Source organism: Mercenaria mercenaria, chromosome 6 (assembly GCF_021730395.1).
Source record: "Mercenaria mercenaria strain notata chromosome 6, MADL_Memer_1, whole genome shotgun sequence".
In the NCBI taxonomy this organism is placed as follows: Eukaryota; Metazoa; Mollusca; class Bivalvia; order Venerida; family Veneridae; genus Mercenaria; species Mercenaria mercenaria.
In genome coordinates this window covers 75,297,366-75,321,753 of record NC_069366.1, presented here as the reverse complement: position 1 = coordinate 75,321,753, position 24,388 = coordinate 75,297,366, and the positions used below count along the sequence as shown (strand labels likewise).

At 34.7% G+C, this 24,388-nt stretch overlaps 1 protein-coding gene across 1 annotated transcript in view; it reads left to right on the top strand.

Annotated features, from left to right (window-relative positions):
* The window catches only part of LOC123548496 (leucine-rich repeat and coiled-coil domain-containing protein 1-like), a 373,147-nt gene that overhangs the window by 273,579 nt on the left and 75,180 nt on the right, over window positions 1–24,388 (top strand). The window contains exon 19 of the mRNA XM_045335795.2: window positions 2,779–2,853. Within this exon, the coding sequence (XP_045191730.2) occupies window positions 2,779–2,853 (75 nt within the window). The remainder of the gene's footprint in view (window positions 1–2,778; window positions 2,854–24,388) is intronic.

Here is a 24,388-nt window from a genome sequence, read left to right as displayed (position 1 = left end):
TTGTATTGCGTATTGCTTTGTATTGCGTATTGCTTTGTATTGCGTTATCAACCCTCTAGCATGCAACTTACTGCTTTCCTTCACGCAGTGGTTTTGGTATGTGTTGACCCGTCATTCCCGGATACCTGGTCGTGTCTGGTAACTATCATACCGTGACTACTGGCACCGAAGTTGCCGTGAATTGCCACATTATGTTTAAGTTAGTCAGTATTGCTACCTCGTTATGTCCGACAGTGCAGAGTTACGTTATGTTGAAATTAGCCGGTGTTGCTACCACGTTATGAGAGTGTAAATTATGTGACAGTGCAGAGTTTCATTGTAATAGTTTGCAAATTTTAGCAGACGCGCCTGGTCTCCTTCCGGTTACTTTATTCACATACTTGGCGAGATACCTCGTCAAGTACATCTTTGTTTTTGAGCGGCCAATAACTACCCAACCTTGTATTCATTTAGTAAATATTTTATTTGTTTGATTTGTAACATATTGAAATATTAACATTACAATATAAAGTCCTATCGTGTAGTAATTAAAAGGTACAAAGCATGGTTTAGTTGTAATCTTTTCGAGTATTAAAATAATAGAAAACTGCAAGAACTATATGCATTAAATAAACTGTTGCTACAGAAGCATAATTATGTATCATTCACATATACCTTAAAAAGTACCTGTAACCAGGTGAAAGTTTAAGCCACCGAGATGAATCAAGTTCCTGCTTCAGTCTATTTATTTTAGTTCTATGATATATAGATTTAAATTATATTTTAGTTTAGAAAGTTTAATGTTCTTACCTGATATCTCTCTAAAAGCATTTTAGAATTTCAAGGTACAAAATTATTTAGCTCCATTCCATTTTGCCTCCAACATCTAGAACAAAGCACTTCCTGTTTACATTCAAATTTTTGTATTCATGAGCAATATTCCTTGGTACAGTATAGTTACTGAAGGGAATATCTGGAATGATATATATATATATATATATATATATATATATATATATATATATATATATATATATATATATATATACATACATACATACATACATACATACATATACACAGTTTATGAGAATTTTTCCATTTATTTGCTCACAGAATTTGCAAAGATCACAGAAAAAAAATAAAAAAGTATTGGGATTATTTCTTGGGGCTACATGTGTAAAACGGCTTCAGAAGCCTGCATTTCCATTGGTCTTTATCTTGGTCAGAATCTCCAGATGTTATCAGTTCATTTATACAACAGTACACATTGAACAGCAGTGTATTAACTGGCTGTAAAAGCTAGATAATTAATCACTGCCTGGATTATCGAAGGCATAGACTAATTCAGTTTATAATATGAAGAGTTTACATATATGAGCATAATTTCATACAATTTCTTTGACTATATGACATTTAATCCTTATGAACTACTGTATTTTTTTCGGTGCCATTGTTTGAGATGTTCAATAACAAACTGAAAGAAATAAATAGCTTATATAGTGGGCTATATTTTCAATGATTTATGATATCTTATTACATCAACTGTCAAGATGAATTAATAAAATGATATAATTCTTATTTACTTTTTTTTTAATATGCAAAATGAAAACATTTTATTTAGTTACATTCCTTGTTTCATTTCAATTAATTTGAATACCTATATGACCATAAAACTAAGGACAGTAATGAATTAATAATTTAAAAAAAAATTCCCATTTTTTTCGACTTAAAACTTTTTCTGCCTTATTCATCAGAGAATTTCTAAGTGTGAACAGAAAAGCTGACCATGGACCATGTCCATGCTGCTATTCACTTTCCATGGACAATGTCCATGATATCCCTGCCTTCATCCCTGGACAACTGTCCATGGATTCAACTTTTCCATGGCAAAACTCCTAATTCACCTGGATATCCATGCTCTGGCCATGGATATCCATGTTTTAACCATGTATAAAAATATCTGGCCATGGACATTCTACAGCCGGGAGGTCACACATAGAGGACAAAGGATACAAGAATGAAAAGTTTGTCCGGAGCATATCTTCTTCATGCATAGAGGGATTTTGATGTAACTTGGCACAATTATACACCATCATGAGACGAAGTGTCTTGCCCAGTTCCATTCTTTAGAATTACTTCCCTTTGTTGTTACTATAAATAGCTTATATTGTAACTTTTTCATTACTAGACGTACGGAAAAATCGAGACCACTTTTCTGTAGTACAACATGCATGTTACATCCAATTTTGAGGTGTATTTTGACCAATCTCTACCTGGTAAGGATTTCTGTGTGGACTTACAATTATTTTTTTTTGTATTTTTTTTTCTTTTTTTTTTTTAAGATTAACTTCCCTTAGTTGTTACTATAAATAACTTATATTGTAACTTTTTTATAATTGACCGTAGGGAAAAACCAAGACCACTTTTCTGTGGTACAACATATAGTTGTTACTTTCTAATTTTAGGTGTATTTTAAGGTATCTCTACCTGGTAAGGAGTTTTTTTGTGGACTTAGAAAAACAAAAGAATTACAATGATTACTAAACAACCACAAAATTAAAATTACATCTGCAAATACAGGTGCTAGAGTAAAGAAATTTGCTGTGACGGGCGTATATTGTGACATTCTGGCTCTCTTGTTTATTCTTATGAAAAGTGTTGAAAACCTGGTTTCGTGGCATTGCCGCGTTTCTTGTTCAAATTATTCAAGGGTATGTTCTGTTTTGTTCAATTGAAACTGGCTATTTATTTTTTACAGGGTTATTAATCTTATTTGCCTAAATGTTGTTTTTACAGGAACGTGTAAATGTGTTAGAAGCTCATGTCGAAGAAGCTCGAAAACGAATGATACAGTTTGAACTGCTAAAACAAGTATGTTTTTCCTTTAGTTTTTTTTTTTTTTTTTTTTTTAAAAAGCTTTTGCCAATTCTTTGTTTTCCCACAAATGTTCCTTATATTTAACAGCAACACTATTTTCCCCTACTTTATTTGTAAAAATTTTTCCATTATTGTGCTCTATCATTCCAGTCATTATTTCCTCTAGGTGTATCTCAGAATCAGGTCTAAGATGAAAAATATGTTTATTAATCTGTATCCTTTGGCTAAGACCTTGACGACTTAAAGCAGTCAGCTAGCTAACTGTCAAAATGGATTTTTTTATTAAATGCCTGTCTGCGAAAGAGCGGGGCGTATTATGTGAACACCCGTGGCGGGCGGTTGGCGTCCAAAAGCATGTCCACACTCTTAAGTCGAACAGTTTTCATCTGATCTTCACCAAACTTGGTAACAATGTTTGTGGGCATAATATCTCGGCCAAGTTCGATAACCAGCAAAATCCCCCTAGGCACTCTTGAGTTATGGCCCTTGAATTACTCGAAAATTTGCAGATTTAGCCTTGTCCGCCCTCTAAGTTAAACAGTTTTCATCTAATCTTCACCAAATTAAAAAAGAAAAATCTGACAAAAAACTAAGATTTTTTCTCACCGTCTTTCAAAATTACAGTTTGTTTTATGGCTGTTTATTTACATTTATAAGTAAATGTTTAGATAATCATACCATCAGATGGAAGGTTGAACAGAAACTTTCTTAAGGTTTAGCAGTATATCACCAGATAACAGAAATGTTTGGTAAAGGAACAACATTTTTACCAACAATCTACCTGTCTAATACATGTTTTACCTTACTGTCCTGTACCATTGGATACTTTAAATATTCTCAAAAGTTGTCCCTCTTTATAAAAGAATGCCATTTGTAAAGAAATAAAAGTAAACAATTGTTCAAATCAATATTTAACCTAGTTATGTGAAGTTAATTGCAATTGCATTAAAACAAAGACATGTAACAGTTCTTTAAAAATGGTGAGTGTTTAAAGGCATTGAACTGTCCAGAAGTATGGCCCCTTCATGCAGTTTCTTTCCAGAATTCAATACATATGTGAGCAAATTCATGATGCTTTTGTAGACTTATATACATGTTTTATATGCTGTTTAATTTTCATGTAAATTAACTCTTTCTGCGACTTGGTGATATTGAATTTTTTTTTCCAAAACCTGGACCTAACTCTTAACTGATATAAAATAAAGAATGAGTTACATCAGTTTTCCATTGAGCACTTGAGATACAAAGTGTATGTGGGACTATATATTGGAGTCAGGCATGTCCATCTGTTGGCCAGCCTGTCTTGTCTACTATATTGGAGTCAGGCATGTCCATCTGTTGGCCAGTCTGTCTTGTCTGCTATATTGGAGTCGGGCATGTCAATCTGTTGGCCAATCTGTCTTGTCTACTATATTGTAGTTGGACATGTCCTTCTGTTGGCCAGTCTGTCTTGTCTACTATATTGGAGTCAGGCTTGTCCATCTGTTGGCCAGTCTGTCTTGTCTGCTATATTGTAGTTGGGCATGTCCATCTGTTGGCCAATCTGTCTTGTCTACTATATTGGAATCAGGCATGTCCATCTGTTGGCCAGTCTGTCTTTTCTACTATATTGGAGTCAGGCATGTCCATCTGTTGGCCAATCTGTCTTGTCTACTATATTGTAGTTGGGCATGTCCATCTGTTGACCAGTCTGTCTTGTCTACTATATTGTAGTTGGGCATGTCCATCTGTTGGCCAATCTGTCTTGTCTACTATATTGGAGTCAGGCATGTCCATCTGTTGGCCAATCTGTCTTATCTACTATATTGGAGTCAGGCATGTCCATCTGTTGGCCAATCTGTCTTGTCTACTATATTGTAGACGAGCATGTCCATCTGTTGGCCAGTCTGTCTTGTCTACTATATTGTAGTCGGGCATGTCCATCTGTTGGCCAGTCTGTCTTGTCTACTATATTGTAGTCGAGCATGTCCATCTGTTGGCCAGTCTGTCTTGTCTACTATATTGGAGTCAGGCATGTCCATCTGTTGGCCAGTCTGTCTTGTCTGCTATATTGGAGTCGGGCATGTCCATCTGTTGGCCAGTCCGTTTTGTCTGCTATAATGTAGTTGGGCATGTCCATCTGTTGACCATTCTGTCTTGTCTACTATATTGGAGTCAGGCATACATCTGTTGGCCAGTCTGTCTTGTCTACTATATTGGAGTCAGGCATGTCCGTCTGTTGGCCAGTCTGTCTTGTCTGCTATATTGTAGTTGGGCATGTCCATCTGTTGGCCATTCTGTCTTGTCTACTATATTGGAGTCAGGCATACATCTGTTGGCCATTCTGTCTTGTCTACTATATTGGAGTCAGGCATGTCCATCTGTTGGCCATTCTGTCTTGTCTGCTTTATTGGAGTCGGGCATGTCCATCTGTTGGCCAATCTGTCTTGTCTACTATACTGTAGTTGGGCATGTCCATCTGTTGGCCAGTCTGTCTTGTCTGCTCCATAACTGTCTTAATAAAATGCTGGGAAGAGTTTCATGGAATTGGAAATATAATCAACCTCATCAAGATAATATACAGAGCTTACAACCAACGAGATGGAGTGTCATGCGCAAGAATTAGGTCCCTGGGTCTAAGGTCAAGGTCACAGAGGTCAAAGGTCAAAATCAAACATGACTGTGCAGAGCATTTCTTCTTCTTGAATGGAGGTATTTTTATGTAACTTGGCACAATTGTTCACCATGTCATGTGCAAGAACTAGGTCCCTAGGTCTAAGGTCAAAGTCACACTTAGAGGTCAAAGGTCAGATACAAGAATTACAACTTTGTCCGGAGCATTTCTTCTTCATGCATGGAGGAATTTTGATGAACTTGGCATAAGTGTTCACCATCATGAGACGGAGTGTCATGTGCAAGAACCAGGTCCCTAGGTCTAAGGTCAAGGTCACACTTAGAGGTCAAAGTTAGATACAAGAAGGACAACTTAACAAGCTCGCGACAGGCGTATTTTCTGACTATGGCACCCTTGTTCAGTTAGTAATAAAATATATGTTAAAATTGACATTTGATTTGAAGACAGTTGTTAAAAACCAGCAAAGGAATTTTTATTGCTTGGTAACTGTTTCAAATCAGAGAAATCAAGAAAAAAAATCCTATATTGTAAAAGGTGGATCAAACAAAAGTTACAATAACTATTTCTACAGATGGATAGAAGATAATTACAATTATTGCAGTGAGTTTTATTTGGTCATCTCTACAGGGTACCATCTGCTAGTCATTTTGATTTGTAATGTTTTGTGACTCCTGTTGCTAGTAGAAGATTGTCTGGAGAAAAAAATGAAGGTGTAAATGATATATGGCAAAAAACTTTTCACTATGGAGTCTAGGTAATCAGATTTGTATTTTGTGCTTTTTTTATGCACAATTGTGACAGTTTGTTGCCTTTGAGGTTAGGGAAAAATACAAGAGCAGAAGACTTCTAATTATTAAAATGGTTCAATTTCAGCTTACAAGATTTGACATAATATTATTTCCTAGGACATTAAGTAGGGCAAGTAGCTCAGAAAACTAATATCCAAAGGAATCAACTCTGCTTGTTAACTCTGTAGACTAATATTAGGTATTGTTGAATTTGGTTCTGGCTTCAGTCGACTGACATATCACTGCATAGTTGTATACTTGGTAGACCTTTTGCTGAATTCTTTCTTAACTTCAATTTGGCATATCACTACTGTGTTGTTAACGTTGTAGACATTTTACTAAATTCATTTTTAACTTCAGTTAACTGTCATATCACTGCATTGTTGTCTACTTTGTAGACATTTTGCTGAATTCATTCTTAACTTCAGTTGACTGTCATATCACTGCATTGTTGTCTACTTTGTACACATTTTGCTGAATTCATTCTTTACTTCAGTTGACTGTCATATCACTGCATTGTTATAAACATTGTAGACATTTTGCTGAATTCATTCTTTACTTCAGTTGACTGTCATATCGATATATTGTTGTAAACATTGTAGACATTTTGCTGACTTCATTCTTTACTTCAGTTGACTGTCATATCACTGCATTGGTGTAAACATTGTTGACATTTTGCTGAATTCATTCTTTACTTCAGTTGACTGTCATATCACTGCATTGTTGTAAACATTGTAGACATTTTGCTGAATTCATTCTTTACTTCAGTTGACCAACAAATATCACTGCATTGTTGTAAACGTTATAGACATTTTACTGAATTCATTCTTTACTTCAGTTGACTGTCATATCACTGCATTGTTGTAAACATTGTAGACATTTTGCTGAATTCATTCTTTACTTCAGTTGACTGTCATATCACTGCATTGTTGTAAACATTGTAGACAATTTGCTGAATTCATTCTTAACTTCAGTTGACTGACAAATATCACTGCATTGTTGTAAACGTTATAGACATTTTGCTGAATTCATACTTTACTTCAGTTGACTGTCATATCACTGCATTGTTGTAAACATTGTTGACATTTTGCTGAATTCATTCTTAACTTCAGTTGACTGATAAATATCACTGCATTGTTGTAAACATTGTAGACATTTTGCTGAATTCATTCTTTACTTCACTTGACTATCATATCACTGCATTGTTGTAAACATTGTAGACATTTTGCTGAATTCTGAATTCATTCTTAGGGGCCTCCGTGACCGAGTGGTTAAGGTCACTGACTTCAAATCACTTGCCCCTCATCGATGTGGGTTCGAGCCTTACTTGGGGCGTTGAATTCTTCATGTGAGAAAGCCATCCAGCTGGCTTACGGAAGGTCTGTTGTTCTACCCAGGTGCCAGCTTGTGATGAAATTATGCATGGAGGGACACCTGGGGTCTTCCTCCACCATTAAAGCTGGAAAGTCGCCAAATGAACTATCAGGTGTCGGTGTGACGTTAAATCGAAAAAAAAAAAATTCATTCACTTATCACTGCATAGTTGTATACTTGGTAGACCTTTTGCTGAATTCTTTCTTAACTTCAATTTGGCATATCACTACTGTGTTGTTAACGTTGTAGACATTTTACTGAATTCATTTTTAACTTCAGTTAACTTCACTTAACTGTCATATCACTGCATTGTTGTCTACTTTGTAGACATTTTGCTGAATTCATTCTTAACTTCAGTTGAGTGTCATATCACTGCATTGTTGTCTGCTTTTTACACATTTTGCTAAATTCATTCTTTACTTCAGTTGACTGTCATATCACTGCATTGTTGTAAACATTGTAGACATTTTGCTGAATTCATTCTTAACTTCAGTTGACCGACAAATATTACTGCATTGTTGTAAACGTTATACACATTTTGCTGAATTCATTCTTTACTTCAGTTGACTGACAAATATCACTGCATTGTTGTAAACATTGTAGACATTTTGCTGAATTCATTCTTTACTTCAGTTGACTATCATATCACTGCATTGTTGTAAACATTGTAGACATTTTGCTGAATTTTGAATTCATTCTTAGGGGCCTCCATGACCGAGTGGTTAAGGTCGCTGACTTCAAATCACTTGCCCCTCATCGATGTGGGTTCGAGCCTTACTCGGGACGTTGAATTCTGCATGTGAGGAAGCCATCAAGCTGTCATATCACTGTATTGTTGTAAACATTGTAAACATTTTGCTGAATTCATTCTTCACTTCAGTTGACTGTCATATCACTGCATTGTTGTAAACGTTATAGACATTTTGCTGAATTCATTCTTGACTTCAGTTGACTGTCATATCACTGCATTGTTGTAAACGTTATAGACATTTTGCTGAATTCATTCTTAACTTCAGTTGACTGTCATATCACTGCATTGTTGTAAACATTATAGACATTTTGCTGAATTCATTCTTTACTTCAGTTGACTGTCATATCGATGCATTGTTGTAAACATTGTAGACATTTTGCTGAATTCATTCTTTACTTCAGTTGACTGTCATACCGATGCATTGTTGTAAACATTGTAGACAATTTGCTGAATTCATTCTTTACTTCAGTTGACTGATAAATATCACTGCATTGTTGTAAACATTGTAGACATTTTGCTGAATTCATTCTTTACTTCACTTGACTATCATATCACTGCATTGTTGTAAACATTGTAGACATTTTGCTGAATTCTGAATTCATTCTTAGGGGCCTCCGTGACTGAGTGGTTAAGGTGGCTGACTTCAAATCACTTGCCCCTCATCGATTTTGGTTCGAGCCTTACTCAGGGCGTTGAATTCTTCATGTGAGGAAACCATCCAGCTGGCTTATGGAAGGTCTTTTGTTCTACCCAGGTGCCAGCTTGTGATGAAATTATGCACCGAGGGGCACCTGGGGTCTTCCTCCACCATTAAAGCTGGAAAGTTGAGCTATCAGGTGTCGGTGTGACGTTAAATCAAAAAAAAAAAAATTCATTCACATATCACTGCATAGTTGTATACTTGGTAGACCTTTTGCTGAATTCTTTCTTAACTTCAATTTGGCATATCACTACTGTGTTGTTAACGTTGTAGACATTTTACTGAATTCATTTTTAACTTCAGTTAACTGTCATATCACTGCATTGTTGTCGACTTTGTACACGTTTTGCTGAATTCATTCTTTACTTCAGTTGACTGTTGTATCACTGTATTGTTGTAAACATTGTAGACATTTTGCTGAATTCATTCTTCGCTTCAGTTGACTGTCATATCACTGCATTGTTGTAAACATTGTAGACATTTTGCTGAATTCATTCTTTACTTCAGTTGACTGTCATATCGATGCATTGTTGTAAACATTGTAGACATTTTGCTGAATTCATTCTTTACTTCAGTTGACTGTCATATCACTGCATTGTTGTAAACATTGTTGACATTTTGCTGAATTCATTCTTTACTTCAGTTGACTGTCATATCACTGCATTGTTGTAAACATTGTAAACATTTTGCTGAATTCATTCTTTACTTCAGTTGACTGTAATATCACTGCATTGTTGTAAACATTGTTGACATTTTGCTGAATTCATTCTTAACTTCAGTTGACCGACAAATATCACTGCATTGTTGTAAAAGTTATAGACATTTTGCTGAAGTCATTCTTAACTTCAGTTGACTGTCATATCACTGCATTGTTGTAAACATTGTAGACATTTTGCTGAATTCATTCTTAACTTCAGTTGACCGACAGATATCACTGCATTGTTGTAAACGTTATATGAATTCGATGGTAGTCCTTGAAAACTCCTTGAAAATGACAAAAACGCTAAAAAACCTGGAAAAGTACTTGAATTTTGAAAAAAACTCCTTGAATTTGACCTTTCACTCCTTGAAAATATTCTCTCAGTAACTTTGCTTTACAAAAAGAATTTAAGGCTTAAAATAAATCGGAGAAAATAAAATAAATTGGTGAAATTGCAGGATCGGGTCTCTCATATGCTATTATAGTGGTCTACGGCCACACTTTATCGATATTTACAGAGTGCTATTTCTATTATATCACCGTTTGCATGTTTCCGTTTCCATTTAAAAACATACGGGGAATAATAACTCGCAATTTTTAGCTATTTGCGCATGTTTCCAGTGAATTAAAATGTGTAAGAAAAATAAACATGTTTACTCAAGTAAGCGGGAGACAAAAGACGAATACAAACAGTGGCTGAAGCCCTATAGAGCTGACAGAACGAAGTGTATTTGTACGTCGTGTGACAAAATTTTGAGGTATCATTAGTAGGAATGCGCTAAAAAATCACAAGAAAAGCGTTAAACCTCAGCAAAATAGTGAATCACATCAATCTAATAATCGAATTACATCATTTTTTAAAGGTGTGACAAGTGATGGTTGTTTTATTTTTGCATTACATAATAAAAGTTGTTCAGATTAGGTTGTGATTTTAAAAAAAAATAGTGCTTGAAAAATTGTAAAAAAACCTTGAAAAGTCCTTGAAAAGTACTTGAATTTTGTCTCTGATATTCTGTATGAACCATGCTTCAGTTGACTGACAAATATCACTGCATTATTGTACACATTGTAGACATTTTGCTGAATTCATTCTTTACTTCAGTTGACTGTCATATCACTGCATTGTTGTAAACATTGTTGACATTTTGCTGAATTCATTCTTTACTTCAGTTGACTGATAACTGCATTGTTGTAAACATTGTAGACATTTTGCTGAATTCATTCTTTACTTCAGTTGACTGTCATATCACTGCATTGTTGTAAACATTGTAGACATTTTGCTGAATTCATTCTTTACTTCAGTTGACTGACAAATATTACTGCATTGTTGTAAATGTTATAGACATTTTGCTGAATTCATTCTTTACTTCAGTTGACTGTCATATCACTGCATTGTTGTTAACATTGTAGACATTTTGCTGAATTCATTCTTTACTTCAGTTGACTGATAAATATCACTGCATTGTTGTAAACATTGTAGACATTTTGCTGAATTCATTCTTTACTTCAGTGGACTGTCATATCACTGCATTGTTGTAAACATTGTTGACATTTTGCTGAATTCATTCTTTACTTCAGTTGACTGATAAATATCACTGCATTGTTGTAAACATTGTAGACATTTTGCTGAATTCATTCTTTACTTCAGTTGACTATCATATCACTGCATTGTTGTAAACATTGTAGACATTTTGCTGAATTCTGAATTCATTCTTAGGGGCCTCCATGACCGAGTGGTTAAGGTCGCTGACTTCAAATCACTTGCCCCTCATCGATGTGGGTTCGAGCCTTACTCGGGGCGTTGAATTCTTCATGTGAGGAAGCCATCCAGCTGGCTTACGGAAGGTCTTTTGTTCTACCCAGGTGCCAGCTTGTGATGAAATTATGCACAGAGGGGCACCTAGGTCTTCCTCCACCATTAAAGCTGGAAAGTCGCCATATGACCTATCAGGTGTCAGTGTGACGTTAAATCAAAAAAAAAAAAAAAAAAAAAAAAAAAAAAAAATGGAATTCATTCACATATCACTGCATAGTTGTATACTTTACTTGGTAGACCTTTTGCTGAATTCTTTCTTAACTTCAATTTGGCATATCACTACTGTGTTGTTAATGTTGTAGACATTTTACTGAATTCATTTTTAACTTAGTTAACTGTCATATCACTGCATTGTTGTCTACTTTGTAGACATTTTGCTGAATTCATTCTTAACTTCATTTGACTGTCATATCACTGCATTGTTGTCTACTTTGTAAACATTTTGCTGAATTCATTCTTTATGACTGTCATATCACTGTATTGTTCTAAACATTGTAGACATTTTGCTGAATTCATTCTTCACTTCAGTTGACTGTCATATCACTGCATTGTTGTAAATGTTATAGACATTTTGCTGAATTCATTCTTTACTTCAGTTGACTGTCATATCACTGCATTGTTGTAAACATTGTAGACCTTTTGCTGAAATCATTCTTCACTTCAGTTGACTGTCATATCACTGCATTGTTGTAAATGTTATAGACATTTTGCTGAATTCATTCTTTACTTCAGTTGACTGTCATATCACTGTATTGTTCTAAACATTGTAGACATTTTGCTGAATTCATTCTTAACTTCAGTTGACTGTCATATCACTGCATTTTTGTAAACATTGTAGACCTTTTGCTGAATTCATTCTTTACTTCAGTTGACTGTCATATCACTGCATTGTTGTAAACATTGTTGACATTTTCCTGAATTCATTCTTTACTTCAGTTGACTGACATATCACTGCATTGTTGTAAACATTGTAGACATTTTGCTGAATTCATTCTTTACTTCAGTTGACTGTCATATCACTGCATTGTTGTAAACATTGTTGACATTTTGCTGAATTCATTCTTTACTTCAGTTGACTGACAAATATCGCTGCATTGTTGTAAAAGTTATAGACATTTTGCTGAATTCATTCTTTACTTCAGTTGACTGTCATATCACTACATTGTTGTAAACATTGTAGATATTTTGCTGAATTCATTTTTTGCTTCAGTTGCTATTTTGCTGAAATCACTCTTAACTTTAGTTGACTGTCATATCACTTCATTGTTGTAAATGTTGTAGACATTTTGCTGAAATCACTCTTTAATTTCAGTTGACTGTCATATCACTTCATTATTGTAAACATTATAGACATTTTGCTGAATTCATTCTTAACTTCAGTTGACTTTTATATCACTACATGGTTGTTAACTTTGCAGACATTTTGCTGATTCTTAACTTCAGTTGACTGTCGTATCACTACTGTGTTGTTAACGTTGTAGACATTTTACTGAATTCATTTTTAACTTCACTTGACTGTCATATCACTACATTGTCGTTAACGTTGTAGGCATTTTACTGAATTCATTCTTAACTACAGTTGACTGTCATATCACTACATGGTTGTTTACTTTGCAGACATTTTTCTGATTCTTAACCTTTTATTGAAAATTGGACTTCCTTGTTTGTTTAATTTGTGGATCTTTTGTGAATTTCCATCTTTACTTCAGCTAATTGCCATATCACTGCATGTTTTTTGTGCCCCAGCATGAGTGGTGGTGGCATATAGATTTGCTCTTGTCCATGCATCAGTCCGTCTGTTCGTGCGTCCATCCATCTGTGCGTCCGTCTGAAGTTCGTAATGCACCTAGCTCAAAAAGTATTTGATATAGATTGATGAAACCTTGCGTGAGTCTTTATCATGATATGAACTTGCGCACCTCCTATTTTTCGTCTGGCTCCACCCCCTATTTTTAGCTCAACTATTCAAAGAATAAGTAGAGCTATCCTACTCACCACGGCGTCGGTGTCGGCGTCGGTGTCACACCTTGGTTAAGTATTTCGTACCAGTCCACATTTTGACAAAGTCTTTTGAGATAAAGCTTTGAAACTTTCAACACTTGTTTACCATCATCATGACCAGTTATAAGCAAGAGCACATAACTCCATCAAGGACTTTGGCTGAATTATGACCACTTTTGACTTAGAAATCATGGTTAAGTTTTTCGTACCAGTTCATATTTTGACAAAGTCTTTTAAGATAAAGCTTTGAAACTTTCAACACCTGTTAACCATCATCATGGCCAGTTATAGGCAAGAGTACATAATCCATCAAGGATTTTGGCTGAATTATGGCCCCTTTTGACTTAGAAATCATGGTTAAGTTTTTCGTACCAGTTCATATTTTGACAAAGTCTTTTGAGATAAAGCTTTGAAACTTTCAGCACTTGTTTACCATCACCATGTCCAGTTGTAGGCAAGAGCACATAACTCCATCAAGGATTTTGGCTGAATTATGGCCCTTTTTGACTTAGAAATCTGGGTTAATATTCCGTACCAGTTCATATTTTGACAAAGTCTTTTGAGATAAAGCTTTGAAACTTTCAACACCTGTTTACCATCACCATGTCCAGTTATAGGCAAGAGTACATAACTCCATCAAGGATTTTGGCTGAATTGTGGCCCCTTTTGACTCAGAAATCTTGGTTAAGTTTTTCGTACCAGTTTATATTTTTTGTAAAGTGTTTGACATATGGCTTTGAAACTTTTATCATTTGTTTAGTATAATAGTCTCTATCTGTAGGAAAGAGAAAATAAGTCTGTCATCTATTTTGGCTGAATTATGGCTCTTTTTGGACTTTGAAATTGGTTCTGTTTTCATACAAGTCCATGTTTTGTCAAAACTATTTGACATATGGCTTTTAAACTTTGAACACTTGTTTATCATTATGATTTCCATCTGTAGGCAAGAGTACATAACTATTTTGACTGAATTATGGCCCTTTTTAGCTTGACTATTCGAAGAATAAGTAGAGCTATCCTACTCACCACGGCGTCGGCGTCACACCTTGGTTAAGTTTTTCGTACCAGTCCACATTTTGACAAAGTCTTTTGAGATAAAGCTTTGAAACTTTCAACACTTGTTAACCATCATCATGGCCAATTATAGGCAAGAGCACATAACTCCATCAAGGATTTTGGCTGAATTATTTCCCCTTTTGACCTAGAAATCATGGTTAATTTTTTCGTACCAGTTCATATTTTGACAAAGTCTTTAAAGATAAAGTTTTGAAACTTTCAACTCTTGTTTACCATCACCATGGCCAGTTATAGGCAAGAGTACATAACTCCATCAGGGATTTTGGCTGAATTATGGCCCCTTTCGACTTAGAAATCTTGGTTAAGTTTTTCGTACCAGTTCATATTTAGACAAAGTCTTTCGAGATAAAGCTTTGAAACTTTCAACACTTGTTTACCATCACCATGTTCAGTTATAGGCGAGAGCACATAACTCCATCAAGGATTTTGGCTGAATTATGGCCCTTTTTGACTTAGAAATCTGGGTTAATATTCCGTACCAGTTCATATTTTGACAAAGTCTTTTGAGATAAAGCTTTGAAACTTTCAGCACTTGTTTACCATCACCATGTCCAGTTGTAGGCAAGAGCACATAACTCCATCAAGGATTTTGGCTGAATTATGGCCCTTTTTGACTTAGAAATCTGGGTTAATATTCCGTACCAGTTCATATTTTGACAAAGTCTTTTGAGATAAAGCTTTGAAACTTTCAACACCTGTTTACCATCACCATGTCCAGTTATAGGCAAGAGTACGTAACTCTATCAAGGATTTTGGCTGAATTATGGCCGCTTTTGACTTAGAAATCTTGGATAAGTTTTTCGTACCAGTTCATATTTTTAGTAAAGTGTTTGACATATGGCTTTGAAACTTTTACCACTTGTTTAGTATAATAGTCTCTATCTGTAGGCAAGAGAACATAACTCTGTCATCTAATTTGGCTGAATTATGGCCCTTTTTGGACTTTGAAATTGGTTCTGTTTTCATACAAATCCATGTTTTGTCAAAACTATTTGACATATGGCTTTTAAACTTTGAACACTTATTTATCATTATGATTTCCATCTGTAGGCAAGAGTACATAACTATTTTGACTGAATTATGGCCCTTTTTGGACTTTGAAATTGGCTCATACATTGCCATTTAGTGCAGGACTTATCGAAATCAAAGAAATACAGGAACATTGTTTGTCTAATCTATTTATTTCTTTTGTCTGAATATCCGTGGAAATATTTTGACCCCATTCTTCAATCAATGCTTCGAATAGTCGAGCGCGCTGTCATCAGACAGCTGTTGTTTGACCTTGAAATTGCCTCATATATTGCCATTTAGTGCAAGACTTATCGAAATCATCGTAATACAGGAACATTGTTTGTCTAATCTATTTATTTCTTTTGTCTGAATATCCATGGAAATATTTTGACCCCATTCTTCAATCAATTCTTCGAATAGTCGAGCGCGCTGTCATCAGACAGCTCTTGTTAGAGTTATGGTCCCTGAAATAGTCAAAAGTGCACATTTTCACCTTGTGACACGCCTAGCTCAAAAAGTATTTGATATAAATTCATGAAACCTTGCATGAGTCTTAATCATGATATGAACTTGCGCACCTCCTATTTTTCATCTGGATCTGCCCCCTATGTCCAGAGTTATGGCCCCTGAAATAGTAAAAAAATGCACATTTTCACCTTGTGACGTGCCTAGCTCAAAAAGTATTTAATATAAATTGATTAAACCTTGCATGAGTCTTTATCATCATATGAACTTGTGCACCTCCTATTTTTCATCTGGATCTGCCCCCTATATAGAGAGTTATGGCCCCTGAAATAGTAAAAAAATGCACATTTTCACCTTGTGACGTGCCTAACTCAAAAAGTATTACATATAAATTGATTAAACCTTGCATGAGTCTTTATCATGATATGAACTTGTGCACCTCCTATTTTTTTTATCTGCCTCCACCCCCTATTTATGGTCAAAAATGCACATTTTCACCTTGTGACGCACCTAGCTCAAAAAGTATATGATATAAATGGATGAAAACTTGCATGAGTCTTTATCATGATATGAACTTGCACCCCTCTTATTTATTTGCTGGCTTCTCCCCCTATTTTTAAAGTTATGGCCACTGAAATAGTAAAAAAAATGCACATTTTCACCTAATTATGTGCCTAACTCAAAAAGTATTTAATGTAAAATCATGAAACCTTGCTTGAGTCTTTATCATAATGTGACCTTGCACACTTGGCATTCATCTTGAAAATCTTTGTGTTTATTACGGAGTTATGGCCCTTGAAATAGCCAAAATAGTGGATTTTTTGTTTGTGATGCTCATAGCTCAAAAAAATATATATGGTATAGAATAATGAATCCTTATCATATTTTTTTTTTTGAGGCTATACCCAATTAAGAATGCAAACATTTGAATTATTTCCCCTTATTTGTGACAAATATACCAGTGGGAGGGCACACCCTGTGTCCTACAGACACATTCTAGTTATGAGGATATTATGCTCTGTTAGAAGTCACAACTTTTATGAAATTTCCCAGAAGCAAATTAAAGAAGTATAAAAAGACAGTATATTTTCAAAATGTATTTATTAAATGCATTAGATAACAAAAATGTGAATAAAATGTCCATACATGTCCTGAAGCAGTGATGTCCACTCTGACATAATCATTTATAATAACTGAATTTAATACAGTATACTGCTTCGAGAGAACAAAGGTGATTTTTTTTCTTACCAGGCTTTTATTTTAATGGAAAAATTGAATGAAATTTCTATTATTAAAAGTAGTCACTTTATGGAATTATGACAGATGATTCAGTATCAAAGTGCTATTTTAACTTATTAGTGTTCAGGGAAAAGGTGTTCAAAATCGATGTAATTAAAAGAATTTAAAGACATCTATTTTTCTTCTATTTCCTTGTCACAAAAAGAAGTAATTTTCAGCTCTGTGATCACTGGCAGAAAAAAAAGAGAACAGAATTACATAATAACTGATTAGAAATTGACAAGAAACAGTGAGCTTATTTTACAAGATAAAGTTTGGATAATCTTCTTGTCATAAGTCAGTTTTAATAAGCGGGAACTCCCCAGGCTTTCTGTTACTGTCATCACTTTGGCACAAAAGATGGATAATTGTATTGACAAAAAGAAGCACATACTCACTTTTTTGCTCTAAGGTGACAATTTGTCATTTACTAAGCTTATATATAATGCATTAGATAGAAGTTTATCCTTTTTGTTCTTACATACACATCAGACGCACAATTTCACCTCTGTCAAGATAAAAGCTAGACTTTGTTCAGAGGTGTAAGATCTAAAAGATATGGAGGAATCAGATACCTGTTTGATAAAATAATTTTGCTTTTAGTATTATCATTAATTACTATCATTTTGTTAATTTGTGGGAAGTTTTAAGCTCATTTTTCTTGCACACCAGACTGGCTCTTTCTGCCATTTTACCCATGCTGGCAAAACCTATCTGGCACCCCCATGCCTGATGACATTCATGCTGTTAATGACAATGATTGTGCACTAACAGTATATGCGTAGATTATGTTTGGTTTATTTAAATTTTGATAAAAATCAAATACCTTGATAGTTGCTCTTCGTTACTTTTAGTAATTATTTCTAAATTTAAAATAAGTTATTTTAAGGAAAAAGTATAACATTACCTTACAAATTACAAAAACTAAACTGGAACTTGTTAACTGCCGAGAAAATGTCATGACATCGTTATGTCATTTCTGTTTGTGGACGTTTATTTCCCTTGCTTTATTTAAATATGCTACTGTAATAATGAGAAGTACAAAGAAAGTTTTTTACTTTATTGTGTCTTATTTGTTCTATAATTTGTAAAATATGGTATTATATACAAGAAAAATAATCTGCCACTGGTATAGTAGATGCACATGGAAATATCCGGCTCAAGAAATTGTTTTGGGGGTAATCTAAAACCACTCGCCCCAAATTTTTTTACTGGTCAGAAAGTGCCCCAAAATTTTTTACTGGTCAAAAATTATAGAATATATTCCAAGTATTGAAAAAAAATTTATCCAGATACTGTTACATTTTCACAAAATTGCCTACATCTTACATTGGCAAATAGTAAATTATTGTGATGATATATAGACAGTTTAACAACATTTTACAGAATCTGAAAATAGGTCTTGTTAAAATAAATCATGAGAATTTTTATGAGAAGTTTGACATCTTGAGACCTGTTTTTGTTTCCAAAAAAAGAAAAGAAAAAGATATTGTCAATATATTTTTTTTTATGCATTGGATTGTAATTGATCTTTATTGATTAAGATTAAATATCTGTTGCCGTGATCGTTTATATCACAGGTATGCCTGCCGGGAAGGTTGACTAAATTTTAAGCCATTTTCGTGTGCAATATTATGCATTTTCTACATGAGCCAATGAGATTTACTGCAGCATTATAGCTATAATGTTCTGATTCTGTAGCTTTAGCACATGCACAGAGGCAGGATAGAAACTTTGTTACTGTGAAAGAACTAAATATTGTGCCCCCACCCCTCTGTCCACCTCTCCCAACAGCCTGCCAAAAGATTAGGGTTTAGATTAGCTCTTGTCTGTATGTCCCTCTGACTTTTGTGATTGGCTTGTGTGGTAAATATCTCGAAAAGTGTTTGACCTAGAGAAATTGAATATTATAGAAGTGTTATTGACAATCAGCACCCTGGTTTTATATCAGATTTCACTCATTTTGACCACAGTTACAGTCCTTAACATAGTCAAATTATGCATGAACAGCAATAAAGTTTCTGTCCCATTTTACAGAATTGTTATTCTGCATTTGAAGTTGCAGTTTTTTGTTTATATTTCGGCCAGTTTGTGCAAAGCTTTTACCCTTCTCACAGTCAAAAATATGCATTAAGGGTCGAAAAGTCTTGGCTGCATGCATGCGTGTATCTCAAAAGTATTTGACCTGGAGTCGAAAAAAAAATCGAAATATTTGTCAACATATAAATTTGAGCACCCCTTCTATAAAACAGTCAAAAGAAAGTTCAAATGTACTTTTATCTCATGCTTTTGATTTTCTTCCAAAATTCAGTTAAGAATCTAAAGATTTATTTCCCATTTAAATTCAACATTTCCCTGCCAGATTGCTCTTGCACTAATGATAGAATAATCTGGTTATATAACCTTAGACATGCATTTCCTAAATGAGTTTCAAATCTTGGAAAAAAATAAAGCAGATATAATTTTGAATGATGAAGATTGGAGAAAATGCCACATTAGGCATCAATAAAGTTGAATAAATCCTTTAATTGTAGATTCCTAGATATAATGATAGTTTTAGAAAGGATTGGTGTGTGGAAGGAAGAAAATATTTCTCACTTCGACATTTATGAAATTAAAGTTGGAACACGATATCTTCAGTTGCAGGATAGTCTTTGTCACAAGGGACAGGCTCATTTATTTCAAAATAGACTGAATTCAGCTTGAGGAAATTTGCAGTTTAATTATTTTCTCTGTATTATCTCCCTTTATAAATATAAGATCATTGATTTTAACTTATTTTATGAAGGCACCTGTTAATGTTCCAGTTTAAAAGTGCCCTTAACTGTCCACATTGTGCAAATCTAAAAAAATATTTGACCCAGGGTGATCAGACCTCACAGGATTGTTATTCAGCAGGTAAAGTTGTGCAAATGGTGTTTTAATTGGGAGCCAACACAGCCAGACCAGAGTGTGCCCTTGACTTAGTCAAAAATATGCATAAAAATTTAGGTCCTTAGTTTGTGTCACATGTATCTCAAAAAGTATTTGATCCAGGATTGTGAAACGTCACCTAAAATCTGTATGATAAAATAATGATAAAATAATAAGAATATCCATTGTAAAAATAGAATGCAGCCAAGCAAAATTATGGCAGATTTTGATTTGATTTGATTGAGTCTGTTTATAAGCAGAAATAAAATATTCAAAAGCCCACACGACCACAGGCTTTTATAAGGGGAAAACTGTTAAAATTTATTGAAGGGACCAGAGAATATAACATTGCTGAATCTTGTATATTTTTTAGTACAAGATGTAAAATATTTATTTTTACAAACTGCTGATTTCTTTTTTATATGCCAGTCTCTGAAAACGCGGGGCGTATTATGTGAACACCCATGGCGGGCGGTTGGCATCCAAAGCATGTCCGGTCTCTAAGTTAAACAGTTTTCATCCCATCTTCACCAAACTTGCTGACAATGTTTGTGGGCATAATATATTGGCCAAGTTCAATAACCACCCAAATCTCCAAAGGCACGCTTTGATTATGGCCCTTGAATAACTTGAAAAACTATGAATTTAGCCTTGTCCACTCACTAAGTCGAAGAGTTTTCATCCGATCTTCACCAAACTTGCTGATAATGTTTGTGGGCATAATATCTCGGCCAAGTTCGATAACCACCCAAACCGCCCCAGGCACTCTTGGATTATGGCCCTTGAATTACTTGAAAAACTGCGAATTTAGCCTTGTCCACTCTTTAAGTCGAACAGTTTTCATCCGATCTTCACCAAACTTGCTGACAATGTTTGTGGGCATAATATCCCGGCCAAGTTCGATAACCACCCAAATCGCCCTAGGCACTCTTGGTTTATGGCCCTTGAATTACTCAAAAAAAAACTGGAATTTAGGCTTTTCCGCTCTTTAAGTCGAACAGTTTTCATCCGATCTTCACCAAGCTTGCTGACAATGTTTGTGGGCATAATATCTCAGCCAAGTTTGATAACCACCCAAATCGCCCCCGGCACTCTTGGATTATGGCCCTTGAATTACTCAAAAAGCTGCAAATATAGCCTTGTCCGTTTTCATCTGACGGGCATATTTTGTGACAGTCTGGCACTCTTGTTCATCTTTTTACTACATGAGCATAAGGTGATTTTTTGATAGGCCGATTCGGTCTGATCAAATCTGTCGCGTCTTCCTTTGGAGCTGCAACATTTAGCTGTTATATAGAGCATTCAATACTCATAACTGTCAGAATGATTACCTTATGACACCAGCTTCAAAATGAGCATTGGAAAAACTAGGTCATTGTCACCAAGAATGATGGATAGAGCTAAATTTTTCAATGATTCATGAATTTGTAAATAAACTTATGAAATCTAGGCTTCAAATGGTCATCTTGGTCAAAAATAGTCCTAGGTAAATCTAAAGTAAAACTGTGTATGCGATAGAGTGTTTTTTTATCACTGATCTTCTTGAATAATGGTCAAATGATTGCTTATGAAATCACTTGGCGAGTTTGAATGGTCATCTCGGCGTCAAACTAGGTCAGCTAGTCAATCAAGGAAACGTTGCTGCGTAGAGCTTTATTTTTCATTATTCTCTGATATTGCAAATATAATTGATAATTAGCGATTTGAAATGATCATCTCGGTTAAAAACTAGGTCACTAGTCAAATCAAGAAAACCTTGTGTATGCGATAGAAGCGACATTTTCAATTTGATCTTCATGATTGCAAGATTATGCCCTTGATGTAATCTAGCGAGTCGAAAAGGTCATCCGGGTCAAATAGTCCTAGGTCAATCAAGAACCTTGTGTATGGTGAGGCGATATTTTCATGCTTCAGAACTTTGGTCAAATGATTCCTTGATGAAATCTAGGCGATTCTGAATGGGTCATCTCAGTCAAAACTACTGTCACTAGTCAACAAAAAAACCATTGTGTATGCGATAGAGCTTATTTGTCACTGATCTTCTGAAATTTAGCCAAATGTAACTTGATAATTGCGATTCGAATGGGTCATCTTGTCAAAAAGGTCATAGTCAATCGAGAAACATTGTGTATGCAATAGAGATGAGCTTTCAATTGCTTTAAAATTGGTCAGATGATTGCTTGTTGACATCTAGTCAATTTGAATATGGGTTATCTGAGCAAAAAACTAGTCCTAGTTCAAATTAAGAAAAATGCTTGTGTTGCGATTAGAGATTTTTTTTTTCAATTGATTTTATGAATTTGGTCAATTTTGCCTTATATAAATCTAGTGTTTGAAACATGACATCTGTTCAAAACTAGGTCATACTAAGACAGCTTGTTTTACGCAAGAGCAATTTGGTCCATCTTAATGCAAAATGTAAATATTTGTCCTATGAAATCGACTAGTCAAACATGTTTCCTGGTTGGTGATTTTTTAGAGCACCTAGCATCTTGCCTCTTGTAAATAGATAAGGTTTGTTAATTAGCTTCCATGTGATAATTCAATCTGTGAAGTATCCTGGAAGCTGGAACAATCAAGCAAATATATAAACTGCTCATGACCCGCTTTTAGCAAGAATGAATGGTTTTGATCCAATGTGAGAAAATAAATTGTACAGATTCCTATCATTACTCAAAAAAATATAAGTTCACAGAATTGCTGGAATAAACGCTAAAAGCAGATTTTGTCTTTTTTAGCTTAATCAGTAACCCTTTATAGCTACAAAAAGGTCAGTTGTAGTGCAATTTTATTAGAATGGAGGATTTTTAGGGGGAAATTTTTTAAAGAGAATTAGAATGATTAACTACCAGCACTGAAATGTTTTACCTCACCGCAAAAAGTAGATAACAGTGCATTGATGTAAAGAAGCAGTTACGCACTTTTTGCACTTTGGTGAATTTAATTTTTTTTTTGGTGACAATCGGTTGTTCCTACTTTTAATTAAACTTGTAAAATTGTAACCTGTGTTAGCAACACCTGTGACCATTTTAAGGCAAATCTTTTCCCAGAGGTGGCACTGTATTATTATGTCTTCCATGTGTAGTGTCTTTCAGTCGGTCACTTGTTTACCCAACTCCACCTGGCCGATTTACACTAAACTGCATGGAAGTGTTCATTGCCAAGCCTAGTTGACATGCTCCAGTTTGGCGATTTTCTGTGAAATTGTAGTCATTGATTTGTCAAATTTTATGATGATTTGGCTGCTTCTCTTATATTATTAGGCAGATTTTCACCAACCCTTATATATACATGCCATAATTTTTCAGAACGTTTCCGGGATTCTGAGTTAAAATTTCCGGGATTTTTACCTTTTGTCCGGGACATACACCGCGACATTGGTATTCGTTTGTTTCATGCAAAAATATCATATTATTACGTGTAGTTTCCAGAGATAAACAATGTTCACTCGCTTGTAATTTATTTGCTGCAAATGTTGTCTAGCTTTCTAAGGGAGGTAAATACATGTACAGGTAATACACATCTATAGTTCGGCATGTGAATTTATTGCGTTCCCGAGGTGAACTACTATATACGTAGATTATAAGAATCAGCCAGGTCATCGTGATTTAGATTCTAGCTAATTTGGTATTATTCTAAAGCTTAAACATATATCCTTAAAGGAATAAATTTAATTTTATAGATAAAAATCCACAATATAAAATGTATGGAGTCGGGTCAATTTTCATCGGTCGGTCGGCAAACGCATTCAACATTTTAATTTAGAATATGTGTGACAGTCGATCTAGATCTTAAATGATTTCAACCTTTTAAAATAATTATCATTTAATTGACTGTTTTCAATAACCTCTTCCATAAAGGCTACATGTAGCTTTACCGCCAACGTGCTAAAAACAAAGAGATTTACGACTTTTCTTCCTAATTTAAGTATCATAAAACAGTTATTGATTGCATAATCCTGTCAGTTCTTAATCAGGGTCATCATAATAGCTGACTGTAACTTAATCAGTGTCATCAAAAGATCGTCACGTGATCAAAGCG